Source organism: Hemitrygon akajei, unplaced genomic scaffold (assembly GCF_048418815.1).
Source record: "Hemitrygon akajei unplaced genomic scaffold, sHemAka1.3 Scf000064, whole genome shotgun sequence".
NCBI classification, from domain to species: Eukaryota; Metazoa; Chordata; class Chondrichthyes; order Myliobatiformes; family Dasyatidae; genus Hemitrygon; species Hemitrygon akajei.
In genome coordinates, this window is record NW_027331950.1 from 2,777,552 (window position 1) to 2,804,147 (window position 26,596).

The 26,596-nt window shown below is 51.1% G+C and overlaps 1 protein-coding gene across 1 annotated transcript in view; it reads right to left on the reverse strand.

Annotated features, from left to right (window-relative positions):
- Positions 1–24,802, reverse strand: part of LOC140721921 (uncharacterized) — a 67,730-nt gene extending 42,928 nt beyond the window's left edge. The window contains exons 1-4 of the mRNA XM_073036745.1: positions 24,694–24,802; positions 22,962–22,984; positions 22,756–22,874; positions 7,212–7,340 (exon numbers count right to left, since the gene is read on the reverse strand). Coding sequence (XP_072892846.1) covers positions 7,212–7,340; positions 22,756–22,874; positions 22,962–22,984; positions 24,694–24,801 — 379 coding nt within the window. The 5' untranslated portion in view covers position 24,802. The remainder of the gene's footprint in view (positions 1–7,211; positions 7,341–22,755; positions 22,875–22,961; positions 22,985–24,693) is intronic.
- Between the last annotated feature and the right edge of the window lie 1,794 nt (positions 24,803–26,596).

Genomic DNA, 26,596 nt, shown 5'->3' on the forward strand with positions numbered 1-26,596 from the left:
CTTCCTGTCTTTATGAGTTTGGATTTGGATTTATAACGGGACAGGAAGCAAATTGGGAGAAATGTGAATTTTTATGTGATGGTGCATCAGTCTCCGAGTTACATTATTAACAATAAAAGGGCAAAGGCCGTTGTGAGGAAGTAGGTGATTTACTGGAGTTTATATGGAGATAATATTGGAAGGGATATCAAACTTGGAATTGTTTGGGATACGATTTAGAAAATGGGGGGATTTGTGGGGATCATAATATTCCAGTGTTGATTAATGAGGGCAAAATGATTGTTACTGAAACAGGGAAGGTTGTGTTACTGGCTGGGTCATTTGTTGAGATTCATAATCAGGATAATTTAAGTGAAGAAGTTAAGCAATGTAGGGATATGTTTTTCAGTGCTGGAATGATGTGCTGGAAGTCAGCTGTAGTAATGATAGTATCACTGATGGAGAGATTTATTTGTATGAATTTAAGACGTCTATTAATAATGCAGGTCAGGTGCTCCCAGGAAAGAGTGATATTTGAAATTGTAATTGTTTCTAATTCGCTTTTGTGAAAATATTAAATGTTTGAATTGTGCATCTACTTTCCTCATGGAAAATGGAAATTGTAGTGCCTATTCTAAAACCTGGCAGATCCTCATTTGATCCTTCTAGTTAAGGGCCTATATCGTGAATGTCTCATTTATGTAAACTTATGGAATGTATGGTAATCAAGCGCTTGAGTTATATTTTGGAAAGAGTGGTGATAAAGTGTTTTATTAGAGTGGATTTTGGAAGGGTGAAATGACATTAGATTCAGTTTTAGATTTGGAAGATGATATTCGGAAAACACAATTAAATAAAGATGTTGTAGTATCAGTATTTCTTGATACTGAAAAGGGAAATGATATGGAAGAAAGGACTTTTGATCAAATTAGGAGTGAGGGGGACATTGTATAATTTTTCTGAGTTTTTTATTTCGACAGACTGTGCATGTACCGGTCTGCATGTTATGTTGGTGTTTCTATGAGATAGAGAATGGTATCCCATAAGGCAGTATTTGTAGCCGTTCATTATTTAATATTATGATTAATGATATTTTCTCTGAGATGGGAAAATGGGATACCCTGGGTAAATCACAATGTACAGATGACGTCGCTTTATGGATTAGAGGTATTAATTGCAATTTACAATTAATAGGTCAAACAGTGGGCAGATTGATGAGGATTTTAAGCTTTTAGTCGTTAAAACACATTATGTGGTTTACAAACAGCATTAATAGACTTGCACTTGATTTTAAATTATGTCATTAATATCTTGTGGAAGTGTCAGTGGTAAGATTTCTCAGTATGTGGATGAATAATAAGCTGACGTGGAAGCACCTATCAGTAAAATAATTGATGAATGTAAAGGAGCTTTAAATCTCCTCAGACATCTATGTGGGTATTCTTGGGTGCAACATGAAAATCTTTGTTGACCAATTATATTTGTTTAATTTGATCTGTTCTTGATTATGTCTGTGTGGCTTATGGATCACCTTCATCTTCAAATTAAAAATGTTTGTATGTGATACAATTACAGACTTTAAAATTGTGTTCTGGTGCAGTAATGTCGTCTCCTGGTTTGGCTTTACTGATTGCAATGGGACAATTGCCCTCAAAGTTACAGAGGTTCAAGTTGATGTCAACATACTGGATTAATTTGCGGGGGCAAGGAAATGATCATCCTGTTAAAGGTGTGCTGGAGGACGGTTGGGGACATCACAAGAAGAGTGTTTTTTGTTTTGGGTGGCTGGGTTCTTACCACGCTGGGAATATGGGTGCATTTGATGATACAATAAGTCCCACTGTAGCTTTCTCCGTAACCCCACCTTGTTTTCTCCAATGACTTCAGTTGATTTTAGGTTACACGATCGGTTTCGGTTCGCCTGAGAGTCTGTTGGTTCATCAGTATATTAATGAAAGTTATTATCATACAGTAACCATTTTTACAGATGAATCCAAAGATAAGTTAACTGGGGATGTTGGTGTGGCTGTTTTTGTGTGCCTGAATTGCAGGTAATGATAAAGAAATGACTTATAGCCATTTATCAGCATAGGAAGCAGAATTCTTTGCCAACAGTTTAGGCTTACAGTGGGTGGAGGAAATTGGTCCTTATAATTTGCTCAGAATACATTTCAGTTTTGATAAGTCTTAAACAGGTCATTCTGGCAGTAGGTCAGATTGACTGTCGGAAACTTGTCAAACGGTATTTCATATATAAAGTTTGATTTATATGTCTGCACATTATGGGCCCTGAACATCACACTGTTGAGGGAAATGATGATATTGACTGTTTAGCACCAAAAGCTGTTAAATGTTAAGCTGTGGATATAGACCTTCCACTTAGCAAATTAGAAGCTAAAGGGCTGGTAGTGTTAAGAATTGGGGGCTTATGACAAGACGTAGGATAATGGACATAAGGACAGACACCTTTACAGAATACATAAACCTGTTGGGTTTATAGAAGAAGGGCTTAAAACAAGGGAAGGAATGATATTGACATGACATAGAAATGTCCACACTATGCTTAATTATGCCTTGTAACTAATTGGAAAACTTCATTCTGTGTCGTGTACAGTTTGTCATTATGAAACTGTCGAAACACATACTATTTCAATGTGAAGCGTATAAGGCTGAAGAAAAATCAAATGCAGTCTTCAGTACAATCTTTGCGAGGGTAGATAGGTTTCAAATAAAAACTATTAAATTATGGGACTGACTTTAAATCAATTCATAGTTTGAGCTGGAAAAGGCATGTAATAATTGTGTTAAACCTAAGGAAATGACATATAGGGTAGCAAAGGTGAGTGGGATGTTGGATTATTGGGATGCTCTTAAAATCCAACAAAAGGCAATGAAAAAAGCCATAAGAATGGTCAAGACGAAATATGAGGGCAAACTAGCCAATAATATAAATCAGGATACTAAAAGTTTAGTTTTCAGTTACATGAAGAGTGAAAGGGAGATGAGAGTTGATACTGGACCACTGGAAAATGATGCTGGTGAAGTAGTAATGGGGGACAAAGAAATGGCAGATGAACTTAATGAACAATCTTCACTGTCTTTTCCGGTCAGCACCGCCCCCAATTGTCCCATTTAACCTGTCTCATTACGGGTGGACTTTAGGACCCGGGGGAGCTCAGGACCCGCCGCCCGCAACTGCTGCTGAATCCCCGGTGTTTCTGTTCGGTTGACGGATGCGGTGAACAAGTTAAAATTAATCGATCGATAATTCTCATGTCGTGTTTATTTTACTCCATAGAACCATAGAACACTACAGCACAGATAACAGGCCATTTGGTGCTTCTAGTCTGTGCGGAAACTTTATTCCGCTCGTCCCATTGACCTGCACCCAGTCCATAACCCTCCAGACCTCTCCCATCCATGTATCTATCCAATTTATTCTTAAAACTTAAGAGTGAGCCTGCATTTACCACGTCAGATGGCAGCTCATTCCACACTCCCACCACTCTCTGAGTGAAGAAGATCCTCCTAATGTTCCCCCTAAACCTTTCCCCTTTCACCCTAAAACCATGTCCTCTCATATTTATCTTTCCTAATCTAAATGGAAAGAACTTACTCGCATTTACTGTCTATACCCCACATAATTTTGTAAACCTCTATCAAATCTCCCCTCATTCTTCTACGCTTCAAGGAATAAAGTCCTAACCTGTTCAATCTTTCCCTGTAACTCAACTCCTGAAGACCTGGCAACATCCTAGTAAATCTCTGCACTCTTTCAATCTCTCCAACCTCTCCATGGATACCTCATGTCTGAACTTTCTGAACTAACCTCCCATGTGGGACCTTGTCAAAGGCCTTACTAAAGTTCATGTGGACAACATCCACAGCCTTTCCTTCACCTACTTAGTTGGTAACCACCTCGAGAAACTCTTCGAGATTCATTAAACACGATCTACCATGCACAAAGCCGTACTGACTATCCTTAATCAGCCCTTGGCTGTCCAAATACTTGTAAATCCGATCTCTCAGAACATCCTCCAATAACTTACCTACTACTGATGTCAGGCTCACTGGCCTGTAGTTACCTGGTTTACTATTGGAGCCTTTTTTAAACAACGGAATAACATGAGCTACCCTCCAATCCTCTGGCACTGCACCCGTGGCTGAAGACATTTTAAATATTTCTGTCAGGGCCCCTGCAATTTCTACTATAGTCTCTCTCAAGGTCCGAGGAAATATCAAGTCAGGCCCGGGGAATTTATCTACCTTTATGCGCTGTAAGGCAGCAAGCACCTCCTCTTCTTTAATCTACGAATGTTCCATGACACTACTGCTTGTTTCCCTTCCTTCCCTATACCCTATGCCAGTTTCCTGAGTAAATACTGATGCAAAAAAAACTGTTTCAGATCTCCCCCATCTCGTGAGGCTCCACACATGGACGACCACTCTGATCTTCTAGGAGACCAATTTTGTCCCTTACTATCCTTTTACTCTTAATATACTTGTAGAAACCCTTCAGGTTTTCCTTCACATTATCTGCCAAAGCCACCTCATGTCTTTTTGCCTTCCTGATTTCCTTCTTTAGTATTTTCTTATGTTTTTGATACTCTTTAAGTAACTCATTTGCTCTTTGTTGCCTCTACCTGCTATACACTTCTCTCTTTTTCTTAACCAGATCGCCAATGTCCCTTGAAAACCAAGGTTCCTTATGCCTGCTAACTTTGTCTTTAATCCTGGCAGGAAAATGCAAACTCTGCACCCTCAAAATTTCACATTTGGAGGCATTCCACTTCCTGAACACATCCTTGTCAGGAAAAAAAAACTTATCCCAATCCACTCTTCCGAGGTCTTTTTTCATTTCCACACAATTAGCTCTTCTGCTATTTGGAACCTCAACTCGAGGACCAGACCCATCCTTATCCGTAATTAACTTGAAACTAATGTCATTGTGGTCACTGGACCCAAAATGTTCGCCTACACATACTTCTGTCACCTGACCTGTCTGGTTTCCTAATAGGAGATCAAGTATTGCATCCTCTCTCGTAGGTACCTCTATATATTGATTTAGAAAACTTTCCTGAAAACATTTCACAAACTCCAAGCCATCGAGCCCTATTACAGTTTTTTGGAGTCCCAGTCAATATGTGGAAAGTTAAAATCCCCTACTATTACAACTTCCTGTTTCTTACATCGGTCTACTATTTTTTTTAAATTAGTTTTTTATGCATTTTCTACATCGCTACAGATAGAAAAAAAAACCCAAATCAAAATGAAGAAAATAAATACAGTGCAAAAATAAACATACAATAATAATATAATACAAAAAAGATAATTGAGAAAGCAGCCAAATTGAAGACATGTAAAATTACTTCCTCCCCAAGCCCCGTAACAAAAAAAACTGCAGTCCAACCACAACTCCAGTCCATAAATCAGGACATTCAAACCCCCAAAACTGTAAATACACTTAAAAACAGAAAATAACAATGCCGACTACCAAAAAAAAAGAGCTGAAAGCAAGGGACCGAAAAAAAAACCTTAGTTAAGAGGAAGGGTATGAAAGTAGGTCTACTATCTTTATACAGGTTTGCTCCTCCAATTCTCACTGACTATTGGGCGGTCTATAATACACCCCTATTAGTGTGGTCACACCATTCCCGTTCCTCAGCTCCACCCATATGACCTCTGTAGACAAGCCCTCCGGTCTGTCCTGTCTATGCACAGCTGTGATATTTTCCCTGACTAGTAATGCCACTCCTCCCCCTTTCATCTCTCCCCCTCTATCACGTCTGAAACAACGAATATTTCTATCATGTATAAACCTTAGGTGGGAGGTTATCTTTTTGTAATAATGTATTAAAAATAAATTATAAATTCTACCAATGAGAATTACAAATTTTCTTACTGAAGGATTCATATTCAAAATATTATCCAACAAATCAGATTCTTGCATATATGGAAACTGAGATAATTATTTTTGTAAAAATGTCTAACCTGAAGATATTGCAGTAAGTGTGTATGAGAGAGAGAATATTTACTAATTAACTCTTCAAATGTCATCAATCGACCATGACAAAATAAATGAAAATAAAAATAAATAAATCTGCAAAAAAAAACAGATCCCCTTAATCACTAAAGATTAAACAAGTTTGGGAGAGAGAACTTAATATGACCTTTGTTAATGAAGATGGTCAATTCTTCTTTGATATGTGCCAATCAGTGTTTAATTCAATTTAAAATTGTTCACTGTTACTATTTAACAAAGGAGAGACTATCCAAAATATTTCCTAACATAGACAATTATTGCGATAGGTGTAAAACTGAAGTAGCCAATTTTTCACATATGTTCTGGTCATGTTCTTCATCAAAATCTTTTTGGAAATCTTTATTTTCTACAATTTCTAAAGCTCTGAAAATTAATTTACAACCTAATGTACAAACCTTTGATTTCTGTCTATACATGCAGTCCTCGCATGACCTTTATCCTCCTCCACCTCACTATCTGCTCTAACACTCTGGTTCCCCTCCCACTGCAAATCTTTTTAAACACCCACCTCCCCCGAGCAGCACTGGCAAATCTACCCGCAAGGATGTTGGTCCCCCTCCAGTTCAGGGGCAAACCGTCCCGTCGGAACAGGTCCCACCTTCCCGGGTAAAAAGCCCAATTGTCCAGATACATGAAGCCCTCCCTCCTGCACCATCTCCTTAGCCACGTATTTAGCTGCACTCTCCGCACATTTATATTTACAGGGACTTTACTCCGGACGCCGTTCCCGGGACCCGACCCGTTTACAGACCCGGAGCGGAACCGGAGCAGATTCTCAGCCACTGCTTTTCATCCCCTGTCGCGAAGAAAGGATAAAGTTTCCCTGTGAATTTATTCCCAGTGAAGGTGTGGAGATGGGACTTGGTCTCCGCGTTGTAAAATGAAACTGTCCCGGACTCGTAACTGAGATAAACTCCAACCCTCCCGGGGATGGGACCGGCAGCGAGTCGGGACTCGGGGGAGATGAAAACAATGATCCAGTCATTACCTTGCTCGGTAACGTCATCAACCACCTCGGCGACGTCACCAACCCCCCCGATGACCCACAATCCGGACTCCGGTCTCAGACTGACCCGTCCCTTCCTCTCCACAGACTCTGCGGCGACTCCCAGACACCAGAACCGATTCCCCGTCATCTCCACCTCCCAGTAATGTCTCCCCGATGTGAATCCCTCCGATCCCAGCACACATTCCCGGTTTGTGAATCTCTTCCCGGTGTCAGGGAGATTCCTCCGGGTCCCGGTCAATCTCACACTCTTCCGATCCTCAGACACCTCGAGCTCCAGACTCGCCGTTTCCACATCCAGGGTGACAGAGACTGGGGGGAGAAGCAGAGAATTAGAGAGTCCCCGGGGATCGGGGGGAGACTCGGGCAGCGCGGCCCCGGGGATCGGGGGGAGACTCGGGCAGCGCGGCCCCGGGGATCGGGGGGAGACTCGGGCAGCGCGGCCCCGGAGATCGGGGGGAGACTCGGGCAGCGCGGCCCCGGGGATCGGGGGGGGGGGAGACTCGGGCAGCGCGTCCCCGGGGATCGGGGGGAGACTCGGGCAGCGCGGCCCCGGGGATCGGGGGGAGACTCGGGCAGCGCGGCCCCGGGGATCGGGGGGGGGGGGAGACTCGGGCAGCGCGGCCCCGGGGATCGGGGGGAGACTCGGGCAGCGCGGCCCCGGGGATCGGGGGGAGACTCGGGCACCGCGGCCCCGGGGATCGGGGGGAGACTCGGACAGCGCGGCCCCGGGGATCGGGGGAGACTCGGACAGCGCGGCCCCGGGGATCGGGGGAAGACTCGGACAGCGCGGCCCCGGGGATCGGGAGGAGACTCGGACAGCGCGGCCACGGGGATCGGGGGGGGGGGGGGAGACTCGGGCAGCGCGGCCCCGGGGATCGGGGAGAGACTCGGACAGCGCGGCCCCGGGGATCGGGGGAAGACTCGGACAGCGCGGCCCCGGGGATCGGGGGGAGGCTCGGGCAGCGGGGGCCCCGGGGATCGGGGGAGACTCGGGCAGCGCGACCCCGGAGATCGGGGGGAGACTCGGACAGCGCGGCCCCGGAGATCGGGGGGAGACTAGGGCAGCGCGGCCCCGGGGATCGGGGGGAGACTCGGGCAGCGCGGCCCCGGGGATCGGGGGAAGACTCGGACAGCGCGGCCCCGGGGATCGGGAGGAGACTCGGACAGCGCGGCCCCGGGGATCGGGGGGGGGGGGAGACTCGGGCAGCGCGGCCCCGGGGATCGGGGAGAGACTCGGACAGCGCGGCCCCGGGGATCGGGGGAAGACTCGGACAGCGCGGCCCCGGGGATCGGGGGGAGGCTCGGGCAGCGGGGCCCCGGGGATCGGGGGAGACTCGGGCAGCGCGACCCCGGAGATCGGGGGGAGACTCGGACAGCGCGGCCCCGGAGATCGGGGGGAGACTAGGGCAGCGCGGCCCCGGGGATCGGGTGGAGACTCGGGCAGCGCGACCCCGGGGATCGGGGGGGAGACTCGGGCCGCGCGGCCCCGGGTATCGGGCGGAGACTCGGGCAGCGCGGCCCCGGGGATCGGGGGGAGACTCGGGCAGCGCGGCCCCGGGGATCGGGGGGGGGGGGGAGACTCGGGCAGCGCGTCCCCGGGGATCGGGGGGAGACTCGGGCAGCGCGGCCCCGGGGATCGGGGGGAGACTCGGGCAGCGCGGCCCCGGGGATCGGGGGGGGGGGGGAGACTCGGGCAGCGCGTCCCCGGGGATCGGGGGGAGACTCGGGCAGCGCGGCCCCGGGGATCGGGGGAAGACTCGGACAGCGCGGCCCCGGGGATCGGGAGGAGACTCGGACAGCGCGGCCCCCGGGGATCGGGGGGGGGGGGGAGACTCGGGCAGCGCGGCCCCGGGGATCGGGGAGAGACTCGGACAGCGCGGCCCCGGGGATCGGGGGAAGACTCGGACAGCGCGGCCCCGGGGATCGGGGGGGAGGCTCGGGCAGCGGGGCCCCGGGGATCGGGGGAGACTCGGGCAGCGCGACCCCGGAGATCGGGGGGAGACTCGGACAGCGCGGCCCCGGAGATCGGGGGGGAGACTAGGGCAGCGCGGCCCCGGGGATCGGGGGGAGACTCGGGCAGCGCGACCCCGGGGATCGGGGGGGAGACTCGGGCCGCGCGGCCCCGGGTATCGGGCGGAGACTCGGGCAGCGCGGCCCCGGGGATCGGGGGGAGACTCGGGCAGCGCGGCCCCGGGGATCGGGGGAGACTCGGACAGCGCGGCCCCGGGGATCGGGGGAAGACTCGGACAGCGCGGCCCCGGGGATCGGGGGGGGGGGGGGGAGAGACTCGGGCAGCGCGGCCCCGGGGATCGGGGAGAGACTCGGACAGCGCGGCCCCGGGTATCGGGCGGAGACTCGGGCAGCGCGGCCCCGGGGATCGGGGGGAGACTCGGGCAGCGCGGCCCCGGGGATCGGGGGGAGACTCGGACAGCGCGGCCCCGGGGATCGGGGGAGACTCGGACAGCGCGGCCCCGGGGGATCGGGGGAAGACTCGGACAGCGCGGCCCCGGGGATCGGGGGGAGACTCGGGCAGCGCGGCCCCGGGGATCGGGGGGTGACTCGGACAGCGCGGCACCCGGGGATCGGGGGGGAAACTCGGGCAGCGCGGCCCCGGGGATCGGGGGGAGAATCGGGCAGCGCGGCCCCGGGGATCGGGGGGAGACTCGGGCAGCGCGGCCCCGGGGATCGGGGGGGAGACTCGGGCAGCGCGGCCCCGGGGATCGGGGGGGAGACTCGGGCAGCGCGGCCCCGGGGATCGGGGGGAGACTCGGGCAGCGCGGCCCCGGGGATCGGGGGGTGACTCGGGCAGCGCGGCCCCGGGGATCGGGGGGAGACTCGGACAGCGCGGCCCCGGGATCGGGAGGAGACTCGGGCAGCGCGGCCCCGGGGTTCGGAGGGAGACTCGGGCAGCGCGGCCCCGGGGATCGGGGGGGAGACTCGGACAGCGCGGTCCCGGGGATCGGGGGGAGACTCGGACAGCGCGGTCCCGGGGATCGGGGGAGACTCGGACTGCGCGGCCCCGGAGATCGGGGGGGGAGACTCGGACAGCGCGGCCCCGGGGATCGGGGGGAGACTCGGGCAGCGCGGCCTCGGGGATCGGGGGGAGACTCGGGCAGCGCGGCCCCGGGGATCTGGGGGGAGGCTCGGGCAGCGGGGCCCCGGGGATCGGGGGGGGGGGAGACTCGGGCAGCGCGACCCCGGAGATCGGGGGGAGACTAGGGCAGCGCGGCCCCGGGGATCGGGGGCAGACTCGGGCAGCGCGACCCCGGGGATCGGGGGGGGAGACTCGGGCCGCGCGGCCCCGGGTATCGGGCGGAGACTCGGGCAGCGCGGCCCCGGGGATCGGGGGGAGACTCGGGCAGCGCGGCCCCGGGGATCGGGGGGAGACTCGGACAGCGCGGCCCCGGGGATCGGGGGGGGGGGGAGACTCGGGCAGCGCGGCCCCGGGGATCGGGGAGAGACTCGGGCAGCGCGACCCTGGGTATCGGGCGGAGAGTCGGGCAGCGCGGCCCCGGGGATCGGGGGGGAGACTCGGGCAGCGCGGCCCCGGGGATCGGGGGGAGACTCGGGCAGCGCGGCCCCGGGGATCGGGGGGTGACTCGGACAGCGCGGCCCCCGGGGATCGGGGGGGAAACTCGGGCAGCGCGGCCCCGGCGATCGGGGGGAGACTCGGGCAGCGCGGCCCCGGGGATCGGGGGGAGACTCGGACAGCGCGGCCCCGGGGATCGGGGGAGACTCGGACAGCGCGGGCCCCGGGGATCGGGGGAAGACTCGGACAGCGCGGCCCCGGGGATCGGGGGGAGACTCGGACAGCGCGGCCCCGGGGATCGGGGGAGGGGGAGACTCGGGCAGCGCGGCCCCGGGGATCGGGGGGAGACTTGGGCAGCGCGGCCCCGGGGATCGGGGGGAGACTCGGACAGCGCGGCCCCGGGGATCGGGGGGAGACTCGGACAGCGGGGCCCCGGGGATCGGGGGGAGACTCGGGCAGCGCGGCCCCGGGGATCGGGGGGAGACTCGGACAGCGCGGCCCCGGGGATCGGGGGGAGACTGGGACAGCGGGGCCCCGGGGATCGGGGGGAGACTCGGGCAGCGCGGCCCCGGGGATCGGGGGGAGACTCGGACAGCGCAGCCCCGGGGATCGGGGGGAGACTGGGACAGCGGGGCCCCGGGGATCGGGGGAGACTCGGACAGCGCGGCCCCGGGGATCGGGGGAAGACTCGGACAGCGCGGCCCCGGGAATCGGGGGGAGACTCGGGCAGCGCGGCCCCGGGGATCGGGGGGTGACTCGGACAGCGCGGCCCCCGGGGATCGGGGGGGAAACTCGGGCAGCGCGGCCCCGGGGATCGGGGGGAGACTCGGGCAGCGCGGCCCCGGGGATCGGGGGGAGACTCGGGCAGCGCGGCCCCGGGGATCGGGGGGGAGACTCGGGCAGCGCGGCCCCGGGGATCGGGGGGAGACTCGGGCAGCGCGGCCCCGGGGATCGGGGGGAGAGTCGGGAAGCGCGGCCCCGGGGATCGGGGGGGTGACTCGGGCAGCGCGGCCCCGGGGATCGGGGGGAGAGTCGGGCAGCGCGGCCCCGGGGATCGGGGGGAGACTCGGGCAGCGCGGCCCCGGGGATCGGGGGGAGACTCGGACAGCGCAGCCCCGGGGATCGGGGGGAGACTGGGACAGCGGGGGCCCCGGGGATCGGGGGAGACTCGGACAGCGCGGCCCCGGGGATCGGGGGAAGACTCGGACAGCGCGGCCCCGGGAATCGGGGGGAGACTCGGGCAGCGCGGCCCCGGGGATCGGGGGGTGACTCGGACAGCGCGGCCCCCGGGGATCGGGGGGAAACTCGGGCAGCGCGGCCCCGGGGATCGGGGGGAGACTCGGGCAGCGCGGCCCCGGGGATCGGGGGGAGACTCGGGCAGCGCGGCCCCGGGGATCGGGGGGGAGACTCGGGCAGCGCGGCCCCGGGGATCGGGGGGAGACTCGGGCAGCGCGGGCCCCGGGGATCGGGGGGAGAGTCGGGCAGCGCGGGCCCCGGGGATCGGGGGGTGACTCGGGCAGCGCGGCCCCGGGGATCGGGGGGAGACTCGGACAGCGCGGCCCCGGGGATCGTTGGGGGGGGGGGGAGACTCGGGCAGCGCGGCCCCGGGGATCGGGGGGAGAATCGGACAGCGCGGCCCCGGGGATCGGGGGGAGACTCGGACAGCGCGGCCCCGGGGATCGGGGGGAGACTCGGGCAGCGGGGCCCCGGGGATCGGGGGGGAGACTCGGGGCAGCGGGGGCCCCGGGGATCGGGGGGGAGACTCGGACAGCGCGTCCCTGGGGATCGGGGGGGGGGGGGGCGACTCGGACAGCGCGGCCCCCGGGGATCGGGGGAAGACTCGGACAGCGCGGCCCCGGGGATCGGGGGGAGACTCGGGCAGCGCGGCCCCGGGGATCGGGGGGTGACTCGGACAGCGCGGCCCCCGTGGATCGGGGGGAAACTCGGGCAGCGCGGCCCCAGGGATCGGGGGGAGACTCGGGCAGCGCGGCCCCGGGGATCGGGGGGAGACTCGGGCAGCGCGGCCCCGGGGATCGGGGGGGAGACTCGGGCAGCGCGGCCCCGGGGATCGGGGGGAGACTCGGGCAGCGCGGCCCCGGGGATCGGGGGGAGACTCGGGCAGCGCGGCCCCGGGGATCGGGGGGGTGACTCGGGCAGCGCGGCCCCGGGGATCGGGGGGAGACTCGGACAGCGCGGCCCCGGGATCGGGAGGAGACTCGGACAGCGCGGTCCCGGGTATCGGGGGGAGACTCGGACAGCGCGGCCCCGGGGATCGGGGGGGAGACTCGGACAGCGCGGCCCCGGGGATCGGGGGGAGACTCGGGCAGCGCGGCCCCCGGGGATCGGGGGGGAGACTCGGGCAGCGCGGCCCCGGGGATCGGGGGGGAGACTCGGGCAGCGCGGCCCCGGGGATCGTTGGGGGGGGGGGGGAGACTCGGGCAGCGCGGCCCCGGGGATCGGTTGGAGAATCGGTCACCCCAAGTGTTTTCCGCTGGACAGGGGAAACATGCTCCCTCACTCCTGCCTGTTGACCCCTGAAAGAATTTTGTGTTTCCATGAGATCTCCTCTCATTCTTCGAAACTGGGAACAGAGAACATAGAGCAGTACAGCACAGGAACAGGCCCGTCATACAATGTTCACATTCATTTGTGAGTTTGAAATGGGGGAGTGTGATGGTTTGAGACAGTAAAGGAGGTGATAATGGGAACCAGTAGGGGGGAGATGAATGGCACATTGAACCAGGAGGGGGAGGGGTGGAAAGCCCGTGGGTGAACTGTGTGTGTAGACGTAATGAGAAGCTGGAGGGGGCAAAGATGGCAGATGAGGATGACTTTGTCCCCTTTCCCACAACCCCATCCCCCACAGCCCCTCATTAGGACAGGGGATGAATTTGCAGTGACCCTTAATCAACACAGGTCCTGATGAAGTGTTTCAGTCTGAACCGTCGACTGTTTACTCTTTTCCATTGAAACTTCCCGGCCTGCTGTTCCCCCAACAATTTGTGTGTGTTACACTGCTTTAAATATACTCAATTATTTGGCCTCCACAACTGCCTGTGGCAGATTCACTATCCAGTGGATAAAGGATTTCCTCCTCATCTCTGTCCTAAATGGACATCCCTATAGTCGGAGGTTGTGCTTACTGTTCTCGACCCACCCATATCCTCCCAACATCAACTCTCTCCAGTCAGGTGTCGGAGAGATCTGGCGAGACCCTTCATCAGGACCTGTGTAGCTTGGATTACCAGCATCTGCAGATTTTCTCCTGTTTGATTTTTAAAGCAGAAGTTAATAAGTAAACTTCTTGATTAGTCAGAGTCTCAAAAGTTATGGGTAAGAAGCGGGAGAATAGGGTTGACAGGGATAATAAATCAGCTGTTTTGCTAAACTCCCGTGAGTACAGGCCCAGAACCATCAAACACTCCTCATATGTTAACTCTTTCATTCCCGGAATCATTCTTGTGAATCTTCTGGACCCCTCCAATGCCAATACATGTTTTCCGATAGAAGGGATCCAAAACTGCTCACAGTACTCCAAGTGTGGTCTGACCAATGCCTTATAAAACCTCAGAATTACATCCTTGCTCTTGTACTCTAATCCTCCCGAAATGAAAGCAAACATTGAGTTTGCCAATCATACCACTGATACAAACTGCAAGTTAACCTTCAGGGAATCCTGCACAAGGACACCCATGTCCCTTTGCATCTCTGATTTTTCAATTTCGCCCTGTTTACAGAATTGTCTATGCCTTTATTCCTTCAGCCAAAGTCATACCTGCCTAAGTTTGTACCTGTCAAACTCTACCTGTGCTACAAGATCCTTATTCCTTATACTGGTTCTTTCAAATAAGACCATAAGACAAAGCAGCAGAAGCCGGCCATTCGGCCCTTCGAATCTGCTCCGCCATTTTATCATGAGCTGACCAATTCTCCCATTTATTCCCACTCCCCCACCTTCTCACCATGACCTTTGATGCCCTGGCTACTCACATACCTATCAATCTCTGCCTTAAATACACCCAATTACCTGGCCTCCACTGCTGCAAGAAATTCACAGATTCACCACCCCCTGGCTGAAAAAATTTCTTCGCATCTCCATTCTGAATGGGCGCCCTTCAATCCTTAAGTCATGCTCTCTCGTACTAGACTCCCCCACCATGGGAAACAACTTTGCCACATCCACTCTGTACATGCCTTTTAACATTCGAAATGTTTCTGTGAGGTTCCCCGTCATTCTTCTAAACTCCACGGAGTACAGTCCAAGAGCAGTCAAATGTTCCTCGTATGTTAACCCTGTCATTCCTGGAATCATTCTAGTCAATCTTCTCTGAACCCTCTCCAATGTCAGAACATCCTTTCTTAAATAAGGAGCCCAAAACTTCACACAGTATTCCAAGTGAGGTCTTACCAGTGCCTTATACAGCCTCAACATCACATCCCTGCTCCTATACTCTATTCCTCTAGAAATGAATGCCAACATTGCATTCGCCTTCTTCACCACCGACTCAACCTGGAGTTTAATCTTAAGGGTATCCTGCACGAGCACTCCCAAGTCCCATTGCACCTCAGAATTTTGAATTCTCTCTCCATTTAAATAATAGTCTGCCCATTTATTTCTTCTACCAACGTGCATGACCATACACTTTTCAACATTGTATTTCATTTGCCACTTCTTTGACCATTCTCCTAATCTATCCAAGTCTCTCTGCAGACTCTCTGTTTCCTCAGCACTACCGTCCCCTCCACTTATCTTTGTATCATCAGCAAACTTAGCCACAAAGCCATCTATTCCATCATCCAAATCGTTGATATACAACGTAAAAAGAAGTGGCCCCAACACGGACCCCTGTGGAACACCACTGGTAACTAGCAGCCAACCAGAATGGGATCCTTTATTCCCTCTCTCTGTTTCCTGCCAATCAGCCAACGCTCTATCCACATATGTAAACTTCCCGTAATTCCATGGGCTATCTTGTTCAGCGGCCTCATGTGCGGCACCTTGTTAAAGGCCTTCTGACAATCCAAATACACAACATCCACTGCATCTCCCTTGTTTAGCCTACTTGTAATCTCCTCAAAAAATTTCAATGTGTTTGTCAGGCAGGATTTTCCTTTAAGGAAACCATGCTGAGTTTGGCCTATCTTGTCATATGCCTCCAGGTACTCGGTAACCTCATCCTTGACAATTGACTCCAACATCTTCCCATCCACCGATGTCAAGCTAACAGGTCTATAATTTACTTCTTGCTTCCTTGCCCCCTTCTTAAATACCAGAGTGGCATTTGCAATCTTCCACTCCTCCGGAACCATTGCCAGAGTCTATTGACTTTTGAAAGATTATTGCTAATGCCTCCACAATCTCCACAGCTACTTCCTTCAAATCACAAGAGTGCATTCCATCTGGTCCTGGAGATTTATCTACCCTTAGACTATTCAGCTTCCTGAGTACTTTCTCTGTCATAATTGTGACTGCGCACACTTTTCTTCCCTGACACCCTTGAGTGTCCGGCATACTGCTGATATCTTCCTCAGTGAGGACTGATGCAAATACTCGTTCAGTTCCTCAGCCATCTGCTTATCTTCCATTACAATTTCTCCAGCATTATTTTCTATCGGTCCAATATCCACTCTCACCTGTTTTTTTTACTCTTTATATACTTGAAAAAGATTTTAGTATCTTGTTTGATATTATTTGCTAGCTTCCTTTCATAGTTCATCTTTTCCCTCTTAATGGCCTTCTTAGTTTCCGTTTGTAAGTTTTTAAAACCTTCCCAATCCTCTATCTTCCCACTAATTTTTGCTTCCTTGAATGTCCTCCTCCTTTGCTTTTACTTTGGCTTTCACTTCTCTTGTCAGGCACAGTCGCATCCTTTTTCCATTCGAAAATTTCTTCTTCTTTGGAATATATCTGTCTTGCACCTTCCTCACTTCTCGCATAAACTCCAGCCACTGCTGCTCTGCCGTCCTCCCGCTAGTGTCCCTTTCCAGTCAAATTTGGCCAGTTCCTCTCTCGTGCCACTGTAATTTCCTTTACTCCACTGAAATACCGACACATCGGATTTCGGCTTCTCTTTCTCAAATTTCACAGTGAACTCAATCATGTTACGATCACTGCCTCCTAACGATTCCTTCACCTCAATCTCTCTAATCACCTCTGGGTCATTACACAATATCCAATCCAGTACCTCTGATCCCCTAGTGGGCTCAACAACAAGCTGTTCTGAAAAGCCATCTCGTAGACACACTACAAATTCTCTGTCTTGAGATCCAGTGTCGACCTGATTTTCCCAATCCACTCGCATGTTAAAATCCCCCACAATTATCATAACACTGCCCTTCTGGCAAACCTTTTCTATTTCCTGTTGTAATTTGTAGTCCACATCACTGCAGCTGTTAGGAGGCCTGTATATAACTGCCATCAGGGTCCTTTTACCCCTGCGATTTCTTAGCTCAACCCATAAAGATTCTGCACCTTCCGATCCTATGTCACCTCTTTCTAATGATTTAATATCATTTCTTACCAATAAAGCCACGCCACTCCCTCTGCCTACCTGCCTGTCCTTCTGATTCACCGTGTATCCTTGGACGTTCAGCTCTCAGAGACATGCATTCTTTAGCCACGTCTCAGTGATGGCCACAAAATTATACCTGCCAATCTGTAGCTGTACGACAAGATCATCCACCTTATTCCTTATGCTGTGTGTATTTAAGTATAACACCTTAAGTCCAGTATTTGGTACTTTTTGTTTTGATTGCACTGCAACTCATCCCAGTGGCTGCAAATTTGCCCCATCACCTGTCTGTCCTTCCTGACATCTTTCCCGCTCACTATCTTAGATTTATTTCTGTTTTCCCCCTCCTCCGCTCTATCATTCCGGTTTCCCATCCCCCTGCCAAATTAGTTTAACCCCTCCCTAACAGCTCTATTAAACATTCCCGCTATGGTTCAGGTGTAACCCGTCCTTTTTGAACAGGTAATACTTCCCCCTAAAGAGATCCCAATGATCCAAGAATCTGAAGCCCTGCCCCCTGCGCCAGTCTCTCAGCCACGCATTCATCTGCCTGATCCTACTATTCTTGCCCTTACTAGCACGTGGCACAGGTAGCAATCCTGAGATTACTACCCTGGAGGTCCTGCTTCTCAGCTTCATTCCTAACTCCCGGAAATCTCTCTTCAGGACCTCCTCCCTTTTCCTCTCTATGTCATTGGTACCAACATGTACCAAGACAGCTGGCTGCTCGCCCTCTCCCTTCAGGATATTCTGGACCCGATCCGAGACATCCCGTACCCTGGCACCTGGGAGGCAGCACACCATGCGGGTATCTCTATCAGGCTCACAGAATCTCCTGTCTGTTCCCCTGACTATGGAATCCCCTATGACTACCGCATTCCTCTTCTCCCTCCTTCCCTCCTGCACAACAGCGCCAGGCTCAGTGCCAGAGACCCGGTCACCGTGGCCGTCCCCTGTCAGGTCATCCCCCTCAACAGCATCTGAAACGATATACTTGTTGCTGAGGGGGGCAGCCACAGGGGTGCTCTCCACTATCCGGGCATTTCACTTCCCACTCCTGACAGTCACCCAGTTTTCTGACCCCTGTAGCCTAGGGATGACTACCTCCCTGTAGCTCCTGTCTATCACCTCTTCATTTTCTCTAATAAGCAGTAGGTCATCAAGCTGCAGCTCCAGATCCCTAACACGGTCTCCGAGGAGCTGAATATCGGTTCACCTGGTGCAGATGTGGCTATCAGGGAGGCTGGAGGTCTCCCAGGATTCCCACATCTGACACCCTGAACAAAGCACTAACCCTGCAGACATGCTAACTAATTCTACAGGAATGAAACAAAGAAAGATAGGTCAACTCACCCACTTACTTCGCCAAGCACACGGACTTTTTAAAGCGTTAGCTAATGTGCCCTGCTATTACCCCCGTCCGTCCGGACCGATTTGCCAAGGGGAGAAAAAGAGTCGGTGCCTCGCTCTCGCCTCTTCCCGTTGCCGCCTAAGCCCGTTGAACCAGAGCCCTACAATCTGCTGCCACCCACTCCGCTGCCCGCTGTATAGGGTGGTAATCTTTTTAAACTCTCCGCGCTGTCCTGCGCAGTCTCGTTGTGCTTGTACGCGAAGTTTTTTACAGAACTGCCTTCCTTCAGAATTTAGCTCCCACGCCGCCCTTCTTTTCCCAATCCAAAAAAAAAAAACACCTTCAGTCCTGTATTCATCAGTCTATTCCACACTGTCCACATGAAATTCAGCAAGGCCTTTGATGTCGATGATAGTCCACAGTTGGAGCATTGTCTGCATTTCCGGTTCCCGAATATGGGGAGGATGTCATTACGCTGGACAGGAGGCTTCAGGAGGATGTTACCCGGACTGGGGGCTTGGGTTAAAAGTAGAGAGTAGATAAGCTTGGGCTATTCAGCTGTAGTGTAGGATGTTCAGGAATGACCCCTTATCGAGGTAAATAATTCATAAGGAGCTTAAATAACGTTTCTTTTTCCAAGAAATGTGAGTACAGAACCAGAGGCCTCAGATTGAAAGTGAGATGGGAAATTTTTCTGAGTGGTGTATCGGGTAACATTCTCATAGAGAGGGAGGTTTGTAAATGGAATTTGCCCTCAGACGCTGTAGAAACAGGTAAAAATAAAATATTTTAAAATAAATTTGGGCAGGTACACAGATGGGAAATGGTTAGAGGGATGGGGGGGGGGGGCAAACACAGACAAATGGGCCATGCTCAAGAAGACATCTTAGTCTTGCAGATTGATGAAGTTGGCCGTGAGTTCAACATCCGTCAAACCCTCCCAGATCATCCTCCTGAGGAATCTCACCCCGAAGTCTGTCTGTGAAGTGTTGATGTGACGTCACGTCAGAGGGTAGCTCAGTGCCACAGAACAGACAGACTGGGTAAGGACGGCAGATTTCAATCCTAAATGGGAATTTGTGCCTATTTCTGTGGCCGTGTGTCACACGTGATTGAGTTGTTTAAATGAATAAATGACTGTCTCTGAAGAGATTGGTTTCCAGGTTACTGAGGGAAATAACAACGTACATTGCTGAGGCTCTGACTACAATCTGCTAATCCTTCCTGTGTATGTGTGTGAGGGAGCTTTGCCAGGCCGGTTATGCTGTGTGTGCTTCTCCCGAGATGAAATCTTGACCCATGTCAATGCTTGTTGGTGTGTCCGAGCTCATTCTCACAATGCTTCAATGTAGTGGTCTGATAACCATAAGACATAGGAGCAGAATTAGGCCATTTGCCCATCGAGTCTGCTCCGCCATTCAATCATGGCTGATCCTTTTTTTTCCCTCCTCAGCCCCACTACCTGGTCTTCTCCCCGTAACCTTTGATGCTGTGTCCAATCTAGAACCTAGCAAGCTCTGCCTTAAATACACACAACAAGTTCCACAAATTCACCAGCCGCTGGCTCAAATTTCTCCGCATCTGTTTTAAATCGACCCCCCTCTATCTTGAGGCTGTGCCCTCTTGTCCTAAACTCCACCGCCATGGGAAACATCGTTTCCACATCTACTCTGTCTAGGCCTTTCAACATTCGAAAGGTTTCAATGAGATCCCCCCTCATCTTTCTAAATTCCAGCGAGTACAGACACAGAACTATCAAACGTTCCTCGTATGATAACCCTTTCATTCCTGGAAACATCCTTATGAAATGAACCTTCTGCAATGCCAGCACATCTTTTCTTAGAAAAATTGTGCACAATACTCAAGGTGAGGCTTCACCAGTGCCTTATAAAGCCTCAGCTTCACATCCCTGCTCTTGAATTGAATGCTATTCTGAATCACAGATTAAAAGCCAGGAGCAACAGGCTCTGGGACAGCTTCTTCAACCAGGCCATCAGACTGATTAACTCGTGTTGACACAACTGAATTTCTATGTTATATTGACCAGCCTGTTGTACATATTATTCATCATAAATTACTGTAAATTGCACATTGCACATTTAGGCGGAGATGTACCATAAAGATTTTTAATCCTCATGTATATGAAGGATGTAAGTAATAAAGTCAATTGAATTCAAATCAATTTCTTGTTTATTTTATACATCCTAATCATTCTTTCAGTTCCTCTCTGTAGATATTTAAAAGCTTCCCAATCCTCCGTCTTCCTGCTAATTTTTGTTTAGTTGTGTGCCCTCTCTTTTGACTTTACATTAACTTGTCTTCCCTTGTCAGCCACGGTTTTACTATTTTGCCATTTGAGTATTTATTTTTGGAATACATCTATCCTTCACCTTCCTCATTTTCCTAGAAACTGACACCATTTCTGCTCTGCTCTCATCCCTACCAGCATCTCCTTCCAATTTGCTTTGGCCAACTTCTCTCTTAGACCACTGTAATTTATTTTACTTCTCTGAAATACTACAATGTCAGACTTTACTTTCTCCTTATCAGATTTCAAGTTGAACTCAGTCACGTTGTGAGCACTGCCTCCTAAGGTTTCTTTTAACTACTCTCCTCTGGTTAAATACATAACACCCAATCCAGTAGAGCTGTTCCCCGAGTAGGCTCAACGACAAACTGCTCTAGAAAGCCATCACATTGCATTCAACAAACTCACTCTCTTGAGATCCTTTACCAATCTGATTTTCCCAATTGACCTGCATGTTGAAATCTCCCATGATTATCATAACATTGTCCTTTTCATCAGCCTTTTCTATTTCCAGTTGTAATCTGTGGGCCACAACCCACTGACTGTTGGGAGGCCTGTGTATGACTGGTGTCAGTGTCATTTTTACTTTTGCAGTTCCTTACCTCAACCCACAAGGATTCAACATCTTCCAATCCTATGTCACATCTAGCTGCTGATTTACCAGCAGAGCCACACCACCCCATCAGCCTTCCTTCCTTCCTCCGATACATTGTGTAATCTTGAACATTCAGCTCCCAACTACAACCATCCTTCAGCCACGATTCCGTGATGGCCACAACATCATACCTGACAATCGGTATTAGTGCAACAAGATCATCCACCTTATTTCCCATACTCCATGCATTGAGATATAATAATTTATGTACTGTATCTGCTACCCTTTTTAATTCTGCATCCCTAATGCACTGATACTCACCCTGCTGGCTGCAATTTTCTCCTCACATCTGTCCGCCCTATCTGACAGTCTGACTGCACGCAATCTTTGCATTTTTACTATCAGTCCTCTCCCTTCACTCCAGTTCCAACCGCCCGCCCCCCACCACCACCAAATTAGTTTAAATCCTACCCAACAGCTCTATGAAACCTCTCTCACCGAGAATATTATTCTCCCTCGGGTCCAGGTGCAACCCATCCCTTCTGAGCAGGTCATTCCTCCACCAGAAGAGATCCCGATGATCCAAGAACCTGAATCCTTGTCCCCAGCACCATCTTCTCAGCCATGGTTTATCTGCCAATTGTCCTGTTTCTACCCTCACCAGCACGTGGCACAGGCAACAATCCAGAAATTACAACCCTGGGGGTACTGCTTCTGAGCTTTCTACCAAGCTAGTCAGATTCTTTTCAGGACATCTTTGTTTTTACTTCCTATGTAATTGGTCCCAAAATGCAACAAGTTATCTGGCTGTTTTCCCTCCCTCTCTAAATGCTGCAGACACGATCAGAGACATCCCTGACCCTGGCACCTAGGAGGCAACATACCATTCGGGTGTGCACTTCACGTCCATACCATCTCCTGTCTGTCTGTCTCCTGACAATTGAGTCCCCTGTCACTACTGCTCCCCTCTTCTCCCTCTAACAACAGTGAGAGTTGTGGTTCCAGAAGGGGGAAGACCTGTGTTAGTCAGAGTCTGCACTCACAGGGCACAGAGGACTTGTGTATTTTCCTGACAATCCCTGTCACCACACTGATACCCGCTTTTATTCCCTACAATATCATCAAAACAGTATTAACTTCCCAGCTCCTGTGGTAGATTCAAACTCATGTCCTGGTGTGTTAGTGCAGTGTGCCTGGGATCAGGACAGAGTGGTTCATCTGCCAGTCCCGTGTATTGGTTGTATTGTGACCCTGTGCTGGTGTGTCCAGGGGTCTGACATCTCCAGCTGACCATGTGACAGTGATGCCTCCCAGTCGGTGGGGTTGATGTGGAATAAACTTCAGTCCATTATCACAGCCAATCCTTGCTTCAGCTTATAAATTAATTGTGTTTCATGAATAAGTAAAAATGAATCTTTGTAAGTTTTACCTCGGTTAATGGCATCAAGTGTTTCTCTCAGCACTGTGTTCAACAAATAGAGGTGATCGAATTTTTCAACCGGTAGGGCCTCATCTGTCACTGACAATTCCTGGACATCGTCACTGATTCTGTAAATATTAAACTGTTGGTGATAAACTGGAATTTTGAAGTATTTTACAAATCCATACAGGGTTTCAGTAAAGAGCATGTCCTACCTCCTGTTTCGATGAGCTTCCTCCTGAAATAAATAAAAGCACAAATCTGATTAGACTTGGACTTAATGTCCACATCCTGAATTTCATCCAAATCATTACAAGGTGTTGAAAATTCCCACTCCCACAGTCACACACACACACCAGCAATACAGAACCACGGGGTAAATTACAGGGAAAGTTGCTGAAATTTAGACCATTACTGAGAGGATGAAACTGACAGGAAAGACAGGATAGTCTGTGCATTTTCATCTGGATATGACGTCAGAATGATAAAATTGAACAATTTAAGATTAGTGATGGATTTGATTGCGTGAAGGTGGAAAAAGTACCTCATTATGGCGAACTCGAGAGGACACAGGTGCTTGGAAGTAGTACGAAGGAGATGTTGGGTAAGTGTTTTGGAATGGGTGGAATAAGCTGCCGGCAACGACGGTGGAGGTGGATGCGATAGGGTCTTTCACAAGACTCCTACGTAGGTACATGGAGCTTAGAAAAATAGAGAGCTATGGCTAACTCGGTAATTTCTAAAGTGAGTAGATGTTTGGCACAGCATTGTGGGCCAAAGAAACTGTATTGTGCTGTAGGTTTTCTTTGTTTCTATGTTTCTATTTATGGGGAGACCTTCAATCAAAGATAAAATGCCAGGTGGTTTTTAATAAATCCCACAAGAAATTTAGTGAGGAGGATGTGGAACTCAGTGCCACAGGAGTGGTTGAAATGGATCAGCAGAGATTGAATGTAATGGGGAGGCTGGATAAACATGTGAGGGACCAGGGAGTTCGGGGCATTGTTGCTGGGTGCAGTGAGGAGGTGACAGGAGGCTTGTGGCCGAGGGGAAATTGATAGAAGATGGACCAAATGGCCTGCTCATGACGGAGAATGGGACACAATCCCATGTAAAACTAATTCGAAAAAGTAGAGACAGTGAAAGTTTCTGTAATCTGATGGAAACCGGATATGGAGGATAAGTCTGATGTGTGGGTCACATTCTTTGTTCTCACTAATTGACAGAGAGACCCTCACACCCACCGCACCAGACACACTCACAGCCTGTGACTGGAACTGGGAGTTAATGTGAGTTTTAGAGGATATTTAATGTGGTAATTAAGGAAACGGTCAGCAGCTCTGTGTTATGATCAGAGTAAATCATTTCAGAAAAGATTGCATTCTGTCCTGGGATGTACAGAAGTTGTGGAAGTCATGTTTTGGGACAACAACCCTGAATAGTTGCATCAATTGTCTGGTGAGAAAACAGTTTACTGCCATTTGTAAATGCTGTGTGTAGGAGTAACACGTCTGTTTTCTATCTGCATTGTATTCTGTGTTATGTGTTTATTACGATAACCAGTCAAGTGAGTGGGGACGTGGTAAAAGCGAAGGGAATAAGTTACGTATTCGTACTTTGTTCTGGGCTGTTTTGACCCTGGGACTGGTAGATGTCATATCTTTTGTTGACCGATTCACTGCAGTTTAATTTACGATGAATTATGCTGAAATTTCATCATTTAAATATTGTATGTTGCTGATAAAGGATCGAATATCAATCTCCGGTATTTAGAATGTCATTCGCGGAGTGATCGGAGGTTCGTCATGCAAGGAGAACACTCTGTGTGAGGACACCAGCAGCGGCAATTGATTTGGTAGAATTGGCCGCTGTGCTGTGTTTATTTCAAATATACCACTGTTCATTTAGTTCAATTATACAGAAATAAATTGAAATGTAATCCCTCACCTTGAGAAACATCACACTGTCTTTTTGATCCATCTGTTCCTTTAACTTAGTGATTTCCTCTTGAATAATCCTTATATTCTCTTGAATCTTAAGAAGATTTTTCTCCATTGGGTTGAGAATCCTCTTCTCTTCTTCCCTGAGATCCCTGAGTAAGCTCTGCTCTTTCTCAGTGATAATCTGGCGCAGTTCAGCAAACTGGGATGTGATGTGGGTCTGAACGCTGTGTGACTGTTTCTGTCGAATGAAAGGTGAAGATTAGTTTACTGCATTGCTGTGTTGTATTTCCTTATGACATTAAAGTGACCATTCAGTCCATTCAGGTCCATACTACTTCTGAGACATTCCCGTCAACTCCATTTCCTCACGCTTTCCTGAAACCTATTCTCCCTCAATGACCCATTAACTCCCACCTGATTCACATACACCCTCCACCACCTTCACAGGGTTAATTGTAGTTAACCATTCATCCAGTATGTCCTTGGGATGTGTCTGAAACTGTCATGGCCACAGGGAGAGCATGCAAACTCCACACAGACAGCAGCAGAGGTCAGGATCGGACCCAGGTCACTGGAGCTGCGATACTCGGCTATTCTGCATTAAATGGAGCAAAACTCGACAGTAATATCAGAAATTCCGCTCAGGAAGCCTCACCTGAACTCCGGAAATCTTCTCTTTCTGTTGCTGCTCCTTTTCCTGGAAGTCTGATTTCTTTTTTGTGAGAGTGTCTAAGGAAGATTTTAGCTGATCCTGGAAGTCAGAGAGTGAAGGAAATAGAAACAAAGATGCATCAAAAGAAACAGATGATCAAACCCGATTATCACACAAAATGCCGGAGGAACTCAGTGAGTCAGGCAGCATCTATTCAGGGGAAATAAACAGTCGGTGTTTCGGAATGAGACCCTTTATTAGGACTGGGTAGGAATGGGACAGAAGCCAGAATAAAAAGGTTGGGGACGAGAACCAGCTGACAGGTGACGGGTGAGAGACAACGTGAGGGGGAACGTGGAGGAGGGTGATGAAGTGAGAAGCTGAGAGGGGACAGCTGGAAGAGGTAAAGAGCTGGAGAAGAAGGAATCTAATTCGAGAGGACAATCGACCATTGAAGAAACGGGAGGAATTGGGCTTTTGTGGCCCTGAATGGTGACGAGGGAGGAGGTTAGGAGTCAGGTGTAGCACTTGTCCCGCTTGCAGGTGTCAGTGCCAGGAGGGAGATCAGTGGGGAGGAGCGAGTGGATCAGGGCGATACAGGACGTGGACCGCGATCCGAATGGAGAGCGGAGACTTGCGGGGTGAGGAGTTGGGCTGTGGGACGGAGAGATGCTAGAATCCCGTTGGAGAAGGCGGAAGTTGCAGAGAATGATGTGTTAGTTATAGAGGCTCGTGTGATGATATGTAGGACAAAGGAAATATTTTAAGTATTGAACTAACGTTAGTTTTACCTTGTAGATTTTAACAGCTTCTTTAATCGGCTTGAAGCGGTGCTCTCTGTGTTCCTCCGCCACTGCACAGACCAGACAGATCAGTGTCTTGTCCGTTTCACAAAACAGCTTCAGTTCTTCCTCATGTTCCTCGCAGTGACGTTTACTTTCCTTCCCTTTCGTATTCAGGTTTAGATTTCGAACTTTTTGTGTCAGATTTGCTAAGGCCCGATTCACCCTGAGGGTGCGGTCAGCAAACTCCTCTCTACATTCCGGGCAGGAGTTTCTCTCCTCCCTTTCCCAACACTGTGTGATACAAGAGCGACAGAAGTTGTGTCCGCACTCCAGTGTAACGGGATCGGTGAAGAAATCCAGGCAGACGGGACAAATTACCTCCTCGCTCAAACTCTCGGTCTCTCCTTTCGAAGCCATGTTAACTCCCAGAACTTCCTGATTCAGAATGCTTTCACTTTCGGGGAGGGGCT